The sequence below is a fragment of the Leuresthes tenuis genome, unplaced genomic scaffold (genome assembly GCF_036924035.1).
Source record: "Leuresthes tenuis unplaced genomic scaffold, fLeuTen1.0.hap1 SCAF_20, whole genome shotgun sequence".
Taxonomy (NCBI): Eukaryota; Metazoa; Chordata; class Actinopteri; order Atheriniformes; family Atherinopsidae; genus Leuresthes; species Leuresthes tenuis.
The window spans coordinates 17,401,355-17,421,166 of NW_027325374.1; the positions used below are offsets into that span (position 1 = coordinate 17,401,355).

At 44.6% G+C, this 19,812-nt stretch overlaps 1 protein-coding gene across 1 annotated transcript; it reads right to left on the reverse strand.

The window, feature by feature from the left end:
* Positions 1-1,456: 1,456 nt before the first annotated feature.
* Positions 1,457-16,678, reverse strand: ubald1a (UBA-like domain containing 1a). The gene is made up of 4 exons (XM_072372892.1): positions 16,404-16,678; positions 15,723-15,782; positions 2,517-3,815; positions 1,457-2,479 (listed from the first exon to the last, which is right to left on the reverse strand). The coding sequence occupies exons 1-3, from the start codon at positions 16,509-16,511 to the stop codon at positions 3,495-3,497; spliced, it is 489 nt and encodes a 162-aa protein (XP_072228993.1). The 5' UTR covers positions 16,512-16,678; the 3' UTR covers positions 1,457-2,479; positions 2,517-3,494.
* Between the last annotated feature and the right edge of the window lie 3,134 nt (positions 16,679-19,812).

The following is a 19,812-nucleotide window of genomic DNA, read 5'->3' on the forward strand; positions in this document are numbered from 1 at the left end:
CTTAAAGGCATCCTGTCCTCTTTAAAAGTACGTTTCTAATCCCAGCGGTGTGTGTTTTTGTTTGTTTTTTTCTTCTTAAACTTTAATGTTTTCTATAAATATCCACTTCGGTCTTGGATAAAATGTGTCAAGCAACATGGAAACCCTGTTTATCCTGTCAGCTCATGAGTCAGACCAGCACAGTCATTGTCTTCTCCTCTTTGTAGCCTATGGTTACACCAAAATACAAAACCTGCTCACTAACGTGGGTCAAATGAGGGGACCCATTCATTTCCTCGCTCCACAATGGAAAGATTCACAATGTTGATTTCAAAGCGTCTCACATCATGAAATGTTTTCATCCACATGTGCTTGTTAACAGTCATTCTCCCTGCCGTCAGAGGTATGGCTCACATTGGACGCGGCGGGGTGGAGGGATGGATATGGATGAGAACAAATGTGGGCTGATAAGTTGCCAAAGCAGCTGCGATGCGCACACAGACAGGTGTCCATCTGCGGTGCTGTGTTCACAGAGAAATGTAAAGGTCAGAATATACTGTAATGTGCGTTTTGTTTACGGCGGCAGTTTATTTGGAGTAAACAGAAGAAGCAGCAGGCTCTCAGCATGAGCAGCTAAACAGCAACTATAAGATAGTTCATGGTTAAACGCGCCCGTTGTGGTTTATGTGCGTTTATAATGGCTAACGAGAGCTCCGTCACATGGAGCAAACAATGTTTTCAGTGGTTTATGACATCACTGAGGGAACCGTGACCTCAAGGCCTCGTTTACTGCCGTCCTTTGCGGGAGGATACTGTTCTGCTTCCACATACCCGGCACCTCTGCACAACGCCGCGCCAAGTTGTTGAAACTCACACCCAAGCTCAGCGACACAAACGGCCGCCGAAAGGCTGGCAGAGCGGTACACGCAATCAGCAATGGGAGGAAGCAGTCAGGAGGTGAGATAAGGACACAGCGAACCCTGTGACCCACTCCTTTACCACCCCCACCCCCACCACTGGCATGCGTGGGTGTGCGTATGTGGTGCGTGTTTATGGATCGTAATTACGCGCGTGTGGACAGCCCGTATTTGTTTGTGTTTACGTCGAAGGAGCCGCGGACTGAAGGAGGCGAAGACAGACATGGCTGCACCCCCTCCCCCTCTCCTCCCCCTCCTTGAAAAGCTTTTCCCTCTTCTCTAATTTGGCTTTCATCTCTGGCCCTTCCATGTTTTACTGCACAAACTCCAGGCAGATGACTTTGTTTTCAGACAGAGACAGAGGAAGTGGAGAAAGACAACTGCAAAACTTGACTGGGAGGTCTGGCCAGACGACTGTATTAATTCCACCTGAATGAGAGGTAGCCACGGGTGAGATTAGGCTGCAAATGCCTCCACTGCCATCATGCAACACAACAAGGCTGTGTTGTTACATGCATAAGGGCTCAACTGTTGTGACAATATTCACACACTCCAGTAAGTTTTGGATGACATACAATATTTATTTAGGTTCACAAAAATGATAAGTTAATTATCAGGTAGTCCACAAATATTGTGGGAATGGTCTCATACAGTCATACAAGGGAGGGGGGGGGTATGTGAGAAACCTTTTAGGATCGGAGCCCACCCACAAACGCTCTGATTAAACCAAATAAAGTATGAAAGCATGGAGGAAGGATGAGTTCAAACATTAGTTAAGTCTAAAATAATAAGAAAAAGAATAGTTGGTTACTCTTTGAGAATCATATCCATGATCATCTTTTTATCCTCTGAAAACAAAAAGACCACTCCGGCTATTCAAAATATCTCCTCTTACACTGTCGTCTTTGATCAATGTAGTAAAAAACTAAAAATAGGGGCCGACCCTGCATTTAAAATATTGCCATATTTCAGGGCTTTCCCCCGAGCTGTTCCTCAGCAGAATTGATGGACCAACGACTGGTCGAACCTACAAACTTAAATGCTGTGAAAACCCCTCTGCAATACAGTATCTGAGGCTGTATGCACTGTATGCCTCTGAGTAGTCTGTAGTGTCCCCAAAATCGCCCTCGGTGGGCTTCCTGAAGCGGTCTCGCACCCGTTTTCTCCTCGCGCTCCTCGTATCAAAGACACTGTCCAATTCCGTCTCCACGGTGAGACGTCTATTGCGTTTTCCATCAGCTGAATGAAACCCACCACCCCTCCACGTGAACCTCCTCCCAAAACATGCCTCGACCTCATGTAGGTTTGCTACAAAAGATGTTTATGAACACGTCATGCAAAGTGGCTATTTAAAAAGATGGAGTAGTTCTGTTTCTCTTTAATCTGTAGTCATTTTAGCTGCGATTGGTTCACTCTTTCAAGACAGAAAAAAATATTTATATATATATGTATATATATATATTTCTAAAAAAAATCAACCTTAAGTCCCGCCCACTTTTCTAAGCCTCCTCCTTTAACCTCTCAACAAAAACAATTAGCATTATAAACAACATTATATGAAACAATGATTTTCTCGTTTTTCTCTTGTAATAACCCAAATCTCCAGGAAAACAAACAAACAAACAAAAAAAAAAAAGTATACAGTGGACAGTTGCAGTCAGAGTCCAGGTTGAAAAGTGTCAGGAAAAAGCCATTGCAGCGAGGATCAGTCAGCATAAACCCGAGCGGCTTCTGCCTTTAACAAGAAGAAAAAAAAAACCTTTAAAAACATGTCCTGTGTCGGCTGCGGCAACAGTTGGTTTAAGAAGAATCCCTGATTGGCTGAAAGAAGTCAGGTGACCACCAGGTGAGGTAAGAAAAATCCCACCTTTGACGATGGGGATGACAGTAAGTGTTTCTGCTAAACCCTATTGTGTGTGTGTGTGTGTGTATATACATCTATATATATCTATAAATGTGTGTTTTTACATTTTTGATTACAAACTGACGACTCGCTCACATGCGTCCACGCTCAAATGCAGGATGGTCTTTGAGACGTGCTAAAATACTGCATCGCAAGTTCCTCTCTCCTCGTGCAGCACGGAAACACCAGCGGTTGTACAAAAAAACACTGGTTCAAAAGATGGAAAAGAAAAGAAAAAACACTTAAAAATCAAGAAAAAAAAGAAACAAATAACTGAAGTTTGCTGCCTTGAATGTCCTTGAACATCACAAAGAATCCTTGGGCGTGACAAATTTTTTTCTTTTTTTTTCTTTTTGCTGTTTTTTTCTGTAAGTTCGATACCGTTTTTCATCTATGCGTTTACTTAGGAAAAACTATCAAAAATTTTCAGTTGCTCTCTCTTATTACTATGTGTGTGCGTACTTTTTTTTTTTTTCTTTCTACTTTTGCGGTGACGTTTGCATTGGTTTTCTCGTCTTCTTCAATTGTCCACGATGAGTTTATCTTGGTTTGCGTAGATTCCGTCTTTCCAATTCATCCGTTTTTTTGTGGGGGTTTTTCTTTAGGAAATAGACCCAAAAACAATTTCTCCCCGTTATCTCTTCCCACCCTCCCCATTTTCACCCCTCCCCCGCTTTTCAGTCCCGTGCCGCCCTTCATCTCTCTGCCTCCATCGCTACGCTAGCCTTCTGTTCGGCGCCTGTGTGCGGGTTCACACCCATGGGCCAGGCGGGGCAGGGCTGCGTGGGAGGCTGCCCCTGAGTCCAGAGTCCTTGTGGAGGTTGCGGCACGTTAGGTACATGTGGTGAGACCCCCCAGCCACCGACCTGGGGGGGAGGGGGCGAGGTGGCCATGGAGGCAGCCATGGGGCTGCCGCTGCTGCTGTTGAAGCTCTCGGACGCTTTCAGCCGGGAGAACATGGTCAACGCGTCCGGGAAGTTGGGGGGCGTCGCTGGTGTGTTGGCTGGGGTGCACATCTGAGGAGGAAGAGGGAAAGAACAATGATTAATGTGGGAGCTTTCAGTGGAACTGGGTGCATTTCACAAGAATGCGACACCTTTCAAACATTTTAGATTTTTTTTCACTTTAGATGTAAATGTGACTAATTGATGCGTTGATGGGTTTGTTAGTGGATCAACAGAAAAAGTATTAAATGTGACTTGTTTTGTGACTGAATCACATAAAGATTTGTCGAGGCTACCATCAGTGGAGAAATGGGTACTTCCTTTGGTTTAATGTTGAATTCTGCCTGTGTAATTTGTTGCTGTAAAATAGCGAGATCACACAGTGCTCACGCCACTTTTAATACGTGAATGGTCACAAGTAAAGAGCTATTTTCAACACTGCATCTGGGCAGATACTCCTTAAAAGGAGGCAGGCTGTTTGAAATAACTGAAGGGAAATGTAGGGGATTCCCAGCTGCTTGTTGCTTCCTGTAGAGGGTCCCAATGATAACACAGCACTTCATTTAAATCCACGTCCTGTTTCACATATAATATGGTCTGACATCTGAGTTGGAAGAGCATGACAAATGTTCCACGGACAACACAAACTGTGACTTTTTAAACTCCCCTGAGCCTCCTCTGTGCCAGCATTGCTATTGTTCAACTGCCAGAGGAGCTGTTGTAGCTGCAGAGCACACACACTGCACCTGTGTGCTAAAAACAATACTGTAGCCAACAGGCCGCCTAAACATGTTTTGCTGCTCAGAAATGGTCTTCACCATCATCATCATCATCATCATCATCATCAGCCTAACCAACACAGCTTCTCCCACACTGCTCCATGACCTGCTTCCTCCTCTGCGTCCCTGTTCAGGAAAACAACAGCCCACTGAATTCCACGGGGAAGCAGAATTGGAGCCACCTTTAGGCAGGAGGGTTGTCATCTAAAAATAAAGCCTGGACCGAGAGGGCAGGGCCAGGCATCAACATAAAAACAAAACAAAAAAACTTTAATCACCAGGTCTCAACGATGGAAGAAAACAGCCAGACCTAAAATGAAATGAACTTAAGATTCAGTTACAACAGACGTGACGATGTCCAAGTAAGATTCTCTGCAGATTTACTAAAACTGATGGGTTGTTTGTTTTAGGAGTGAAATTCCCAGAATGCAGAGTCACAGCCTGCGTGAATCAGCCCTGAGGAATAGCAGCTGCAGTCACACATGGATACTGGACAATCAAAAAACAGTTGAACATGCGGAGGAGGAGGAGGAGGAGGAGGAGGAGGAGGAGGAGGAGGAGGAGGAGGAGGAGGAGGAGGAGGAGGAGGAGGAGGAGGAGGAGGAGGAGGAGGAGGAGGAGGAGGAGGAGGAGGAGGAGGAGGAGGAGGAGGAGGAGGAGGAGGAGGAGGAGGAGGAGGAGGAGGAGGACACTGGAAAACAACATTCCCCTTGCTGACAGCCAGAACTAAAGCTGACCTGTGGTATCTAATCTATTCTTGGCTCCGTCACCCAGGATGTGCAGACTGTGACACACAGTCTTAGCACTCAAGCAGCCTTCACCAAAACAAAACAAAACAAAAAAAACAGTTCCTGAGTTACAGGACACCATTCCTCCCTTGGGGGTGTAATCAAACCACATTGCCCCCTAAAAGTGCTGCGACTAGCAGGTTAGTCCTGCAGACGCAGTCTGAGGCCGGGCCGGGCCGGGCCGGGCCAGAGGTTCTGAGCGAGGAAAAGTGAGCGTGTCCACTGTGCACTCTGACAGGAAACGCTGGCTCATGTCTCTGAGGTTATTTCCTGCAGTAAAAAGACACCCTGAAAGGCTGAAATGCCCTCTGTGTTCCTTCCTGTTCTTGGTAGGCAGCGATGGGACGTGCTGATTGGATTTCGTAACCCTCGTGTGGGTGGGTGTGTGTGTGTGTGTGTGTGTGTACTCAGGTAGAAACCTTCTGCCTCTTAGTTTGCCAGCCATGAAGGCAAAAAATGCTGACTGGTGACCTTTCAGCATGTCGCCTGAGGCTTTTGCATCTTACTTACTCATCCATAAAAACATACACAGATAAGCAGGTAGAAAAACACACCTGCAGTCAGCTAAGACGCTCCACGTTTCACCCGTACACAATATTTTGCACTGCAGACTCATATTAACGCCGAACCACAACAGGAAACAGAACAAGGAGGAGAGCTGATGACGACAAAACCAACCCAAACCCCATATTTGCAACTCCCAGCTGTACCTCCACCCCCCCCACCCCCAACTCCTGCAGCCGTATAACAACACGACATGATCCATAAGCGCGAGAGCTCCATCTGTGCAGAGGATCTTGGACAAAGTCAGAGACAGTGTCAAACCACAGGGATGAGGATCCAGTTCAAAATCCCAGCAGCTGTCTCCACAAAAGCAAGAGCTTCAACAGAATCCAGTCCCAGGATCATCAATATGTATACTGTACCCATGTAGATTATACACTTAGACATCCTGTCTTCCACTCCCAGACAACTAACACAATGATGACAAATCGCTAACGTCTGCAGCTGAATGGTTAATGGATAACATGAGTCTCATTCTTTTGGAGTAAAGTATTAGGGAAGTGGATGTGGCGTGATGTCCCCCGCTGCTTTGAAATGTGGCATTTTGAAGACCTGCACACATGATTGTCACCATCTTGTCTTTCTTTTAAGAGCCAGAAGAGGCCATATTTGGACAAATCAGTGAGACGTGTTTTGGAGCCAGACCCCAGTGAGTCAATAATGACTTTAAGTCACCTCTTAGTTGGCTTCATGAGTCAGACCAGCTGACTTAGTCCAGCTTTCATACCGCGTGCACTAAAAAGCAGCACCGAGGTTTAATGCAGCACACTGAGGAAGCCCGTTACTGTGTGCATTAAGCAGCCTGGTAGCAGATCAGCTCTCTCTGCACTGACGGGAGCACAGGAAAACCCTGCAAGGCCCGCTGACTGTGTGGCAACATGAACGCACGCCCCAAAGTCAGCTGAACCTCAAACACACCACACGGACCTGGGCTGAAACAAGAACCTTTCATTTGTGAAAATCACAAACACATGTTAATATGAAGACTGTTTGCAGGGTTTCATGTTTCTTTTCCACTCGCACTTTACAAACTTTAACTGCAAACGTAGAAGAAAAAAAACTCAAGCAGGTGTTGCTGTTGTGTCGTAGAGAGGACTTTCAAAATGACACTGTGTGAAGGTTTGTTGTACAGCGCAGAGGTCCGGCCGTTTGCTGAAGACATGCAGATGGAGAGACAGGGGGAATAACAGACAGCGAGAAGCAGTTTGTGTTCAAAACACAGCCAACAGAGAGCAGTTGCCATGGGGACGGTTGTTACAGGGGAGCAGTACAGATCTCCTGTTGACGGGACGGGGCTGAGGCACGACCGACTGTGGTCACAGCGGCTTGGCTCTGTCCACCCTCTCTTTAGGGCTTTCGCCGAGCCCAGCATGGGGAGCGCGAGGCTGACTGGCAGCGACCACGACGAGCATTCAAGTCCTGAGTCTCCCTGCATCTTTAAGTCTGACTGTTTACGTGCATAGGTGTGTGTGTGTGTGTGTGTGTGTTCACAAACACAGATGAGCTCAAAGTTCAGCCTACTTTCCATCCTCTTGTTGAGAGGGTCCAGTCACACCTCGCGAACCTGTGCCATGTTTACCTTCCGTCCCATAACTCCCGCTCTTATTCGGTCTCTCAGGATTTTTTTCCTTCCAACCGTCAGAATAATTCTAAACAGAATTCTCCAAGGAGTCAAATGTGACCTGCTGGTTTCCTTTAATTTAGTTATATTAGATAAACAGAAAGTTGCATTTAGTTACTGCTCCGAAAATAACTGTTTTGGCATCTTTTCATGCACTTTGCCAAACCTTAACAATGAATAAATGAGCTACAAGGGAGACATAAACAAGGTGAAATGATATATAAGCTTTGTTTCAGCTTGTTAAATCAGGCAGCTTTTTTTCTTTCTCTACAGCAAACACGAGTGAGAACTCACAATGTGTCTGTTTTCTCTCCCATCACTATCTTTTCTCTCACTTCCCTCTTCCTGTCTTCCCCTCCACCTCCCTTCTGTCTACAACTCGCTGAGCAGAGTTCACACACTGTATGTCAGCTCCCGAAGCAAACTGTGCCGAAAGATCTGCGAGACAAAGAATCACAGCCAAAGCTCTCGCCTCCATCCTTCAAGCCCATGCTTGTCTCAGCCCATCAGGACATTTTAACTTGCAGCCGGGTGAAATGTGTGCCGATGGTAACCAGACAGGTTTGTGGGCAGGATATGTTACCTTACGGGTGAAATAATCCCTGCTATAAATCTGAAAGGACACTTTTCTGGCAGCGGGAACGTCCAGGTGTATCTTCAGCAGCCACATTCTCGTATACATTTCTCAGACACGTTCCTGCCGCCTTCTAACAGTTTCACACAAATATATCCATAGGCCAGGTCAAATCACTTCAAATCAAACAGAATTTGTTTGGTCTGTAACGATGTCGCCATTTGAGACATCAGCCTAAAAATGATGAATGATTAGAAATGAGGAAGAAACCTTGAATCGCAGCTTCCATGACTTATGACATTCCATGTTGCAACTAAACAAGTGACGGGACTCTCTGTCTGTCCTCCCATGGAATAATGAGAAGAAAGGGCATTTAACCTTAATTCAACTCTTTTAAACCTGCTAAAGCGCGCAGCAAGGGGGAAATTGAGGGATGTAAAAGAGCACCAGGGAAGTAGAACATGTAGGCAAACTTCTCTAAATATGATGATTGGTTAAAAAAAAAAAAAAAGTCTGTGGACTGGACATATTCCTGCACGTTGGTTTGGTTTGGTTTGAAATAGACATTGCCCAATCAAACAATACCTTAAGGGATAGTTTTAAAAAATATATAACTGAATACTTCGAAACGAAGACAAAGAATAGAAGTTTGATATTAAAAAGTTTCCAAACAGGATGAATTTCCAGGCAGAGTACAGATGTCGTCTGGACTTGGAAGAGCCGATTACGACGTGCTTCCCAAACCTGTAACCAGCCTGTAATCAACAAATGGCAGCTCACCCATGAACAATACACCCTTAAGAACAGCAAAAGCGTACAGTTTCCCGTTTATGAACTGAACACAAATAGATTTAGAACTACTCGATGAAGGTCAGGGATAAAAATAACTGCAGCAAGAGAAGCTAAAACAAAATGCAAAGAAAAAGCCGAGGAGAGGAAAATGAAGCCCGGAGTGCTGAACAGACGGCTGCACATGACTCTGCCTGCCTGTTAAATGTTTAAATAAGGAGTGTTCTGTAGCAACGCATCGCTTTTTGCTTTCAAAGCTGCAGTTCTGTGTTTAAATCGTTTAACATACTGTGGCACTGTCACCAGAATGGTGTTTAACGATGAGTTGGGAAGGAGAAAACTGAAGGGATGGGCTTAAATGCATTTACTCGTGCCAAATCAAAGGAATGAAAGCAAATAAAACTCACAGTTTCAACAGAAAATCGGAGCGTTTGGAAACGGCTGTCTTATGAAACACACTGATAGCACAAAACAAACAAAAAGACTTCACAGATAGGCGGATTGGTAAAAACGCAGCACCAAAACGCTCAGAGGCTGGCAGAATGATGCGGTACAAGGTGGCGACAACACATCAACACGAGCGCTCGGCTTAGACCCGACAAACGACTCCCCGCGTTTATGTTTCCACATCTCATCACACGGTTAAGAAACAACGAAGTGACAGTTGGAAATCATGTTTCTAACTGTAGGAGCTGGTTGTGTTCTCTCTGTGCGTTTCCAGTGACCATCACCAGCCCTCCTCGCCCCTGACCCGTCACCCAGGAGTTTAGGAATCCTTTTTTTTGTTTTTTTTTCACACTTAAGTCTCTGAAGTGAACGGCACTGCAGTTCCAGATCAAATTAAATAAGTGAAGAGCAGGGCTTAGACAGAAGAGGATCAGTCAAAGGTCATGAACGTGAGTCAGAAAAGCAGGAAAGGATGGACGTGACATTGAGCGGTGACACTTGCAGGAATAGCAGGACTAAGCACCAGCGAGAGAGCACAGAATAAGCTGACCCGAGAGCACAAGCCAGGGCTATTCTGACAACACTGCCTTTATGCAACACACAAGGTTCCCATGTGCTGCTTGTGTTTCAGCAGCCGGACGAGTAACCGTCGAGTGTGTCTGTAAGCGCACTCTGTGACTCGAAAGTAGCAGCGTGAAACCCAATCTAACTCCACCACTCATGAACACATCTGGTCCTCGCAGTCATCCCACATGGAGTCCAATTCCCTGAGGTCCCTTGAGCCAAAGTTCCTGTGTGTGTCTGTCTGTGCGTAAGCCTTTGTGTGTGTGTGTGTGTGTGGTTGGGGTTCTGGGAAGCTGTGCTCCTGGAAACATGCAGAGCAACATGCTGGAACATGCAGTGTGTAAGCCAAGCCTCTTCAGATGTGGTTAAATGCTTGGCGTTGCTCTACGACACGCGTAAAGACCCCACAGATATCCAGAACAGTTGCATGCACAGCCCTTAACAACTCCAACACAGCTAAACATAATTATGTAAAAGATCTGAAACACCTCGCTTTGTGCACACCAATTATATTCCACATGCATGCACAAAATCCCAATGGGGGGAAATAGTCCAGACTTCACTTATTGCCCTAAATAAACTTCTGTAAGCAGGACTGATGATAGAGTGATGAAGGTAGAGACCAGAGAGAAATGCAAGCAGTGAGTCACCCTTATTGTCAAATCTCAGTTCACACCTCTGCTCTTCGGTGTCAACACACCTCTCTCAGGGAGATGACGGCGCATGCTGGCGAGAGAAGTCGGGATTTCCAAAAATCCCTTTTTTTCAACGCCACACCCGGGCACCAAAACCAAAAACACCCCCTCAAGCATGCACACGGAGACGTGGAGCCCCAACCCTCCTCCTTTCTCCTCCTGGGTGTTCATGCTGCCAGGAAGCAGACTTTTAGAAACTTTGGGCCTACTTTTATCACCCCCCAGCAGTACCATATACTTTTCTTTGACGACACCGTGCCCAGCTCATCAGAGCTGATCTTTGCCCTCCATCATATCGGTTTCATTCACATTATGAGTGATGCTTGTGATAAACGGCAGTTGCGGCACAATAAAACAAGTCATCACCCAAAGCAAGGACCTGTTTGCTTTGTTTTCTCTTTTTTTACTTGAAGTGTTACAACATATAGGTCAATTGGGTTGTGTTTATGAGAAGTGGGATTTTCTTTAGTTCTCTAAATGCTTCTGGCTGATGGATTTTAACGGCACGTTCAATGTCTATGCTTACTGAGACAACGTGGCTCGAGTGGGCCAGGTCCACGGGACTGGATCGGGATAAAGAACACCTGTAAGTTCTGCTGTTTGTCATTAGTCGGGAAATGCACCAAGTCCTTCAACAGTTTTGTTTTAACAAGGTGTCTGAGGCCATAACTGTTCATTTCAGGATTCCAAATGCGCTGAGGTTGTGTTTTTTCAATTGGAGTCCTACAATAAATATGCTACTAGAGTATCTTAAAACTCTAATATGGTATTGATTATGTCTATTCTGCCAAGTAACAGTGTCGTCCATTTGGCTCCCTCCTACTTACTGCGCAACACAAGTCACTTCCATGCAATCCCCTTCATTTACGTGTTCCTTTCACTTCTCAGAAAAAGAGCACAAGCTGCGTACTGACCAAAACGCAGCCGGTTGAGATCACATTTTCAACCAGCGACCGCCTTCATAGTTGGAACCCAACCAGACTAAAATCCTACAGATAAAAGGTGCAGCTCACAGCTCGACGCGCCGCAGACACTCGCTGAGAGCAGAGTAGACGGAGGGCGCGGTGGAAAAGCAAAGATGTCACGCTCACAGAGCAGAACCGAAGGCGCCCCTTCATGGGAACTAGGTTTAGTTTGTCTTAAAGGTGGCTAGATATGTTGCCAAGTGATTTAAGAAGGATTTTATTATTTCTTAAAATATCTGTAGACAGTTAAAACAGCCATAGCCGTGGCAGAATTTACACACATGAAAAGCCAGCTTTGTGGTTTAGTTTGCTTGCAGCTTAGACACATGACAGAATCACATGTTCCCAGACAGCAGTGGAAGAGTCGCCCAGCTGAGCTCCTTCCTCCTCTGTGGTCACATGAGGATTCATTCACTTTATTGTGGCTATGTGTGATGGAGAATAATTAATCATGGAAACTGATATTGCTGTGAATGGTGTTTTTCCATCTAAACCCCTTCGACGCGGGCGGTTTCCAGCTTAGATTAGTCAAAAACCACGTTGGCTGAATTGATGATGATGGCTTCCCAAAGTTGCTCGTGCGCTCAGAAAGATATCGTTTTACGTGAAATCTTTCCCGAGAAAACACACACAAGTCGTTCTCCCAAATGAACAAATAGCTTTCTGTCAAGTGCTATTTTAAAAGGTGATGATATATAAGTGAAAGAGCGTTTCTGACAGCTGACATGACAGATGTATTATGGGATATAATTTACAGAGCACCAGATATACTGTCGTTAACACCAACATCAATAAATCTTTTTTTTTTTTTTTAAATGCCTTGAAAATTTGCGATCCCACTAAATTATAGATGACAACTAAACAGCCTCGGGCTCGGGAACTGTGGACGATGTCTAATGAGAAGAATTAGCATCAAAGACAAAGAGACCAAACATTTTGTAGCCAAGTGTGAGCAAACGTGCAGCTATGTTGTGCTGAGGTAGCTAATTGCCTTGAGAACGATGCTAAAACTAGAGGATGCCGCGGCAAAAAAATACTCCAACAGGAAACATGAGCGGTTACTCGAATCCTAGAGCCTGATGTCTTGCATGTGTAAAAACAAAGAAGCGGGTTAGTGAGACATGAAGGGAGGTATGAGGAGATGATGTATAATGTGGGGAAAGAAGCGAGGCGCTGTGGTCCTAGTTACAGCTGCCCTCTTTTGCACTGAAAGGGTCCATTTTGGGTCGGTGCGAGCGTTGCATCTTGTAGGAATGTGTTGCGGTTGCAGTGTTTGTATGGGCAGACAGTGTGTGTGGAGGGAAAAACTGGGAGTTAACAGGGTGGGGTCATATGAAACATAAAGCAGGTTGGGATTTGATTAAGGCTTGGACGTCTATCATGATGTGGAAACAAGCTTCATCCACTTCATTCAAAAGCACAAAGATAAACACGCAATCTGCCCACGACACGCCATCCATTTATCTCGCATTGTCCGCTTGCGGCTGCGTGACTAACTGAAAAACACTCAGTCTACGTGTTGCATTTGCAAAAACAAACAAGAGTCTTAAATGCGTGTCTTTGCAGAACTTGTAGCTACTTTCCATTTGACAAAACACAGGCACTCCCTTGAATTGCAAAGAGAAACTAACACGAGAAGAGATTCCGTTGAATCCTCTTGCATTTGCAGCATTTCAGGCCGTGGTGGTGAGCGGACCATCTGACTTCACTACTTGATATTCGATGCAGGCAATAAACTTCAGTGATGTGACACATAAATGGTGATGAAGATGAAAACTGAAGCACAGGTAAACGGAATCCAACTTGAAATAGTGTCTTTGAAGTTGAGATCATTCCTTCCGCACGATGCCAAAAATAGAAAGAAAGACTATTTGCAAAACTGAACTCAGGCTCACACATCTTTGGGCCTTGACGACAAAAGCATAAACCGTCCCTCTGAACAGTATCCACAAACCAACTGACCTACATGATGTCGTAATGCGCCGTGCTGCCAAGAATTGCATGTCCACAGGGTATCAGTTGGGGCCACTGGGTCTGGGGTGAGGCTTCCAGCCAAAACACCAATCTCAAGGATGAGTTCAGTTTGTGTTGTGACACAAAACATTGATGCAATGGCACTTGCTGCAGAAATACTGCTTCATGTTTTCACGTTTAGACTGAAGAGAGACAGCGTGGGGGATGGAGACAGTGAGGGAGCTAAGAGTGAGGCCAAAGTGGATTAGATTTGTATACCAACGAACACCGAGGCCCGGTAAGCTGCAGGGAGGTTGGAAACGCTGCCCTACTGTAGTATCGCACAAAACACCCACAGTACACGTGCACAGGCTACAGATGCATGTCTGAAATGTGCAAACACACACTCACATACTGGTGAACTTGTGATTATGCAAGAACACAGGTAGAGATGCTCTGTGTTCTGACACATTATCGGCTCTCTGCAGCAAGCTCAGCCCTATTTGGCAGTTGAAGCAGGGCAGCTCTTGGCAAACTGTTTGCCCTCTAAATTAAAGTGAGACATTTCATGAGCTAAATTGAAGCTCAACGCTCGTATTTACTGATGAGATGATAAAATGAAGGAGGCCTGCCTCTCTTTGTTACAGTGTGAGCAGTTTCTGTGCTGACCAGCACTAATATTGCACTGCACGCAATGAAAAAAACATCCTCCTTTATCCTAACATCTCTCTCCCTTCTTTGGGAAATGCGCGGCGAAAATGTTTAGTGGTTTGATGACCGCCTGCGCCGCACATACAGCGAGTCAAACACACCCAGAGTGAGCTCTGACACAAAGCACCAGCGAATGACAGACAATTTCAGCCCAAATCCCTTCACGTCCACACCAGGCCCTTCCAGCGGGCAGCTGTTGCTGGATGCTGCCATGCATGCAGCTGCAAAGAAAAGGATTGTAGCTGGATCAAATAGTGTCAGCGTTTCATAATGTTCGACCAGTGCGCCTGTGTCTTGCGACGCTAAAGCATGGCAGGTTGCTTTGATCTGATTTGACTCCCCCCTATAAGTCCCCAGTGTGCGTTGTGTCAGGGGTAGCAATAACCCAATCAGGGGAGAAAAAAAGAAGCGGAATTAGCCGGCAGCAGCAGCACGAGGGTCTATTTGTGAGACGTTCTTTTCTCTCTTAAACACAAGCTGAGAGACCCTGCCTTCCGCCATGAATCTGAGCTGATACAATAGGAAAAAAAAAGAAAAAATATCTCTCTGGCTCCTTGTTTTCCCCTATACATACAGAGAAGTAATGAATTACATTTATTCTCATGAATGAGTCAAGGCAAACATTTCAAGCATTACTGCACTTTGTGTTTGCATTAAAAAGGAATTTTGCTCGAGTAGAGTTTCAACCGATTCCGTTACAGAGTCGGATTCAAACACCACTACCCACAATCCAAGCTGAAAAAAAACAAAACACACACACCCAAAGTAACACCTACAAGGAGACCGATCTTCTGAATCTCAGTCACGTTCATCTGAGGCTCGACGTGGAGAAAATGAAAATCCCTGCCCACATCTGAGGACTAATTCAACTCCAAGTACAAGCAAGCCAGCGGGCTCTGTTGTGTAGGGCTCGTTAACAGCAGCAGGCTGCGCTTCTGTTGGTTCACAGGTCGTTCGTTTAAAATGAATAAATAAAACCCAACTGAAAAATTCATCTTTGCAATGTTTTGTTCTCGTTTAACGGTGCCTTTCTAAATGTGCTGTGAGCTTCAGAACAGGCAGGGTAAATGTGCTGCAGAATAACCTGCACCTCTCAGTCATCCTTCAACAGAGCGGATTCTATGCAGGTTACCTTACTTAAACTTGAGGACTGCGTCACCATAGTAACAGTACTTTCACTTGAGTAAAATAATCTGCACTCTTGACACCTCTGAATGTACACACAGTCCCTTTTCTCTGCCTCCCTCCCTCTTTGTGGCTGCTGCTGGCGCTGCATGCCGGCTCTGTGTTTATTTCTGGATGCTCACAACATGGCCGACATGTGCTTTGTTATTGTTAGTACAACATCATCTCTTTCGGCCTATGAGAGCGTCTCATAGAACCCCAAACCGCATGGTAGTCTAAAAGAGATCCCAGCAGCAAAAAAAAAAAATTAAAAATGTTTTTTTTGTTTGTTTTTATAAAAGATTTGATAGAATTTGATGAATAGAAACATGAGAAGTGTAACAAGCATTTCATCACCCACTCACCATTTGATGATGATGGCCATATGGAATATTTGTTTCTTGAAAAAAGGCACTGAGGGCAGTCTAAAATGAAACACAGACAATAAATTGCATCATTTCATGTCTGGCAAAAGCATCAAATATGGCTAAAGAGGTCGTTTTTCTGTGCATTCCGCATCGAGCGCAAACAATCTAAGGAGCCTGCTGGGAATAATAAAATATTTTTAAAAATTCCAAGTGTCAGCTTAATCTGTAACCGGCTCACTGTAGACTAAACAATAACGAACCAAAGCACTTATCTGTAGGCTGGTCGATACAATACGGCGGTCATCTACATTGCGTAATAGTACTCTGGCCTCGCCTGTACATTGCTGTCATGTGTCGGATTATAGTATTTAATCTGGAGTGAAGTCTAATTGGATATTCGGTGCCCTAGTGCGTTACACTGAGCTTCAAACTGATTTAGTTTGGCTAGAGAACCAACAGATTCACTTTAATCACAACAAAAGTTCTGGCTTGAACCTTGAGCCAACAGTGACGCTTTGTTTTGTGTTGAATTATAATGTGTTTAAAAAGCGTCGAGAGGCAGACTCGAGGCTAAACTAGCGTTGGTTCAGACATAAACATGAGCCGAATGGCTAACGTTACCCTGCCGCCGAAGCCTTATCATTTCCTTTTTTTCTTGTCTTTTTTTTTCACCCTTACCTCGAACTGCCAATGTGCCGCTTGCAATAGCTGCTTCGCTTGGTCTGCCGCACAACCCGCCGTCAGGACGAACTGGTTAATCATGACTTGATGTTTGAGTTCATCCATTTTCGACGAAGCCCGTGTCCTACTTGCGGCTGCTGGCTCTGAAGCAGACTTTCGACCGTTTTTCCTCTTTCTTCTCTCTAGTTGTATTCCGTCCCTCTGCCTCACTCGTCCACCATTACAGCCGGTTGAGCAAACACAAATATTTACTGTAGGAGCGGTAGTGGAAGGAACACTGCGTGATTGACGGAAGGACGCAGCCAATCAACTGAGGGTGTAGCCGGTGGGACTTGTATGCTGCAAGCGAAGGGTCTCGAGTCGGTTTGTGCTTCCCCGTCTGGTGTGGGCTGATTATTGACACTTAAACATAAACTGCACAAAAACAGCCCATGGCAGCTAGTTAATTTTCAAATATGACACATTTTTGGTTTTGGAATCACCGCAAAGGCAGTAAACACCAGTCAGAGGAGTCTCGGAAGGGTTTGTTTTGGACTACAAATCCCATGAGCACGCGCTTTGTTTGTAAAGCTCCAGGAGGTTGCCTTTAGTTAATGACGGGTCCTCTCGTCCAATTCCCACGCGCGCTGTGTCGCTAGCTTGCCAAATAAGGTAAACAAATCCACCATCACCAATTATATCGCTCGAAGTTAAATCAGGGTACAGTCAGGGGGAGAGGAGAGTCGTGTCTCCCAACAGAATGACCAATATTGCATGAGTGCTGCAGCTTTTCTTCACATATCAGCGCGGACTGCGGCGGTACTACAACGTTTTTCGCGTCCCCATTTATCTATCCTTTGTTTTAATAATGGAGCGTATGGAGACGAGCCCTCCTCTCGCTTGCCTAAAGATGGTTAGAAAGTTGGTGACACTGGTTTAAAAAAAAAATCAAGCTTGGCTAGGTGGTCACGTGGACACAATTGAACAACTTAATTATCCAATAATGACAGCTTTATTAAGTTAATGAGTATAACATTGAATGATTCGTCAAAATAGAACCGATCTTGTTCCTTGCATCCGTTAAATTTAAGTTATAGAAAAACAACAAAAATTCTTTGCCTCTACTCTCACTAATGTTGAGGGATTAGGGACAGTGAAAGGCAAGATGCCTCTGTAGCAGTAGTTTTAATGTGTAAGTCGTCAAGTCGTGAGTAAAATGAGCCCTGTGATATCAATACACACATACCGCTCAGAATTATGGGTAATTGTAAACTGTAAACATTGTAGTTGCAGCAGCCGCTGTTTGAGGATGGTGGGAAAGAATGGAAGCAGAGACACCTGCTGGTGGAAGGAAGAACTGACCTTGAATTACATTCGTTGGAGTATTATCACTGTTTGACACCATAAAAAAACGTCCTATCTCATCCGATCATTGATGTGGTTGTGTTGGTTACCAGTTTCACCTTCTTGGCGTCATTTATGGCCGCTTGGAGTGACAACAAAGTCGAGGCGTTGTTGTCGCCTTCAGAAGTAGCCTATTAGATCTAAAGACTTTAGGTCGCAAAAAGTGCGACTTCCTATTTGGCATACAAATATCAGCCCAAATGGCAGCAGGATACTTGTGTGCTCAGGAATCAAACATTTTTTCTGTTACAGTATAAACGGGGGTAATTGCCAGTACGCACCTTTAACAAGATATGTGGTAGGATCTCCAATGATAGAGTCAAACAAAAAACAGCAACCTAATGGTTCATATTACCACTATTACAGGGTTAATTTGGAATCTGAAGCAAGAGGCAAGGAATTAAGAGCCCAGACCATCTCTTTCACACTCCTATAAACTATCATGACACCAGCGTTTACTCCAGTTCATCAGATTGCATTGTTTACGTTGAACTTGAAGTGCAGTTGCAGCGTTAACCCACAGGGTGGCAGTGTTTCCCCATAATAAATTGCTTTGACTCTGCAGAAATACAGTTAATTTTGTAAGTGGAAACTGAAGGAAACTCCGTGTTTATTTGTTTTTCTTCTTCATTTTTTCAGATTTTATGAAAGATTTTGATTTTTTTTTATAGAGAAATTGTTTGGAAATGTGTGTACAATTAATTGGATTGATGAAGACTTGGGGACCTGATGAACACTGGTCCGCTTATATAATATTTAAGTTACTGGGCAGTTTGTACCACTAAGGTTTGGGACATTATACGCTTTTACCATTATAATGTTTCTTGTTTATGTGTTTGAATTGTTTAAAAGCTTACATCACTGGTCTTGAGCGATTGTACTCCAGGTTTTCTGAAGGGCTTTCTAATTTCTTTTTTCATGTACTCGGTTTTCAGCCTTTGTACCCTCTCAGAAGAATGCAATTTCTTATTAAGCTACTTAACACTAGCCTATATGAATAATTCAAGCCTAAAGAAAGACCCCTGACTTAAGAGATGAATCAGTGTTGTCTACACATACTGACAACTTAGCACTGAAAGTAATTTCCAAATTGTTACAAGCAACGTAAGACATGTAATTTGTTTCTATTTCTTTAGTTGCATCTACAAAAAGAAAAACACAAAGGAAAGAGACAAACATAACACGGTTTTATGCATTTAAAATCATATTTTTGCACCAACAAAGTGAGTCCCAAAGTGCCATCTCAGCATGGTGTGCAGTGTGTGCTTAAAAATTTGAAGGAACTGGACAGGTGGAGGGTAAACAATGGGGAGGTTCCCATTTTCCATTTCTGTTTGCTTGTTTCAATGAATTGCATTTCCCGTTCCCTCTGGTATAAAGAAATTAGGGGTGGCTCAAGATTCTTGCACAGCATGACGTTCCAGACAGCATATTTTTCAGAAAGCCACATTGAAATAGAGGAACCAAAGCTGAAAACCAAAAGAAATGTTCACAAAACAAGTCAAAGGAACGAAAGGATAATGATCTAGAAAAGAAAAAGGGGGAAAAGGGTAAGTAGTTATGGGTAGAGAGTGACAACTACTAATAATATTTCACAGGGGATTTTTGTCTGGTCCAGGATCCAAGACTCCCAGTCTATGTCCACGTCTTAAGTCAGCAGCCCTGATTAAAAAAAAGAAACTGTTAAAAGATGAACTCAGAAACACAGGTTTGTGAGTTTATGTGAGTTGCTTTCTATGCAGGTGCAGAGCGGGACCTGTGGCGCGTCTATTTCAGCGCCAGCCGGGCGGCTGAGACGCGCGCCACAGGTGTCATATTTCAGCCCGCTTCCGGGGCCGAGGCAAAAATGAGTGACAAAGAGAGGAGAAATAGCTGTTTATGCTGCAGCGCATGTGCAGCCATACGTGTCCACTCGTTTAACATTCGCTCTATAGAGTGAAGGGTGTGTGTGTGTGTGTGGGGGGGGGGGGGGGGTTAATAAAACCTGGATAGACAAGAACATGTGGCCAACCAATCAGAAATC

Excerpts from the sequence above, each read along its gene's own strand:
- ubald1a (XM_072372892.1), bottom strand. The coding sequence starts at position 16,511 with ATGGATGAACTCAAACATCAAGTCATGATTAACCAGTTCGTCCTGACG. Across the intron at positions 15,783-16,403 it reads CGGCACATTGGCAGTTCGAG|ACTGCCCTCAGTGCCTTTTT; the intron begins GTAAGGGTGAAA and ends GTTTCATTTTAG. Across the intron at positions 3,816-15,722 it reads ATGGCCATCATCATCAAATG|ATGTGCACCCCAGCCAACAC; the intron begins GTGAGTGGGTGA and ends CTTCCTCCTCAG.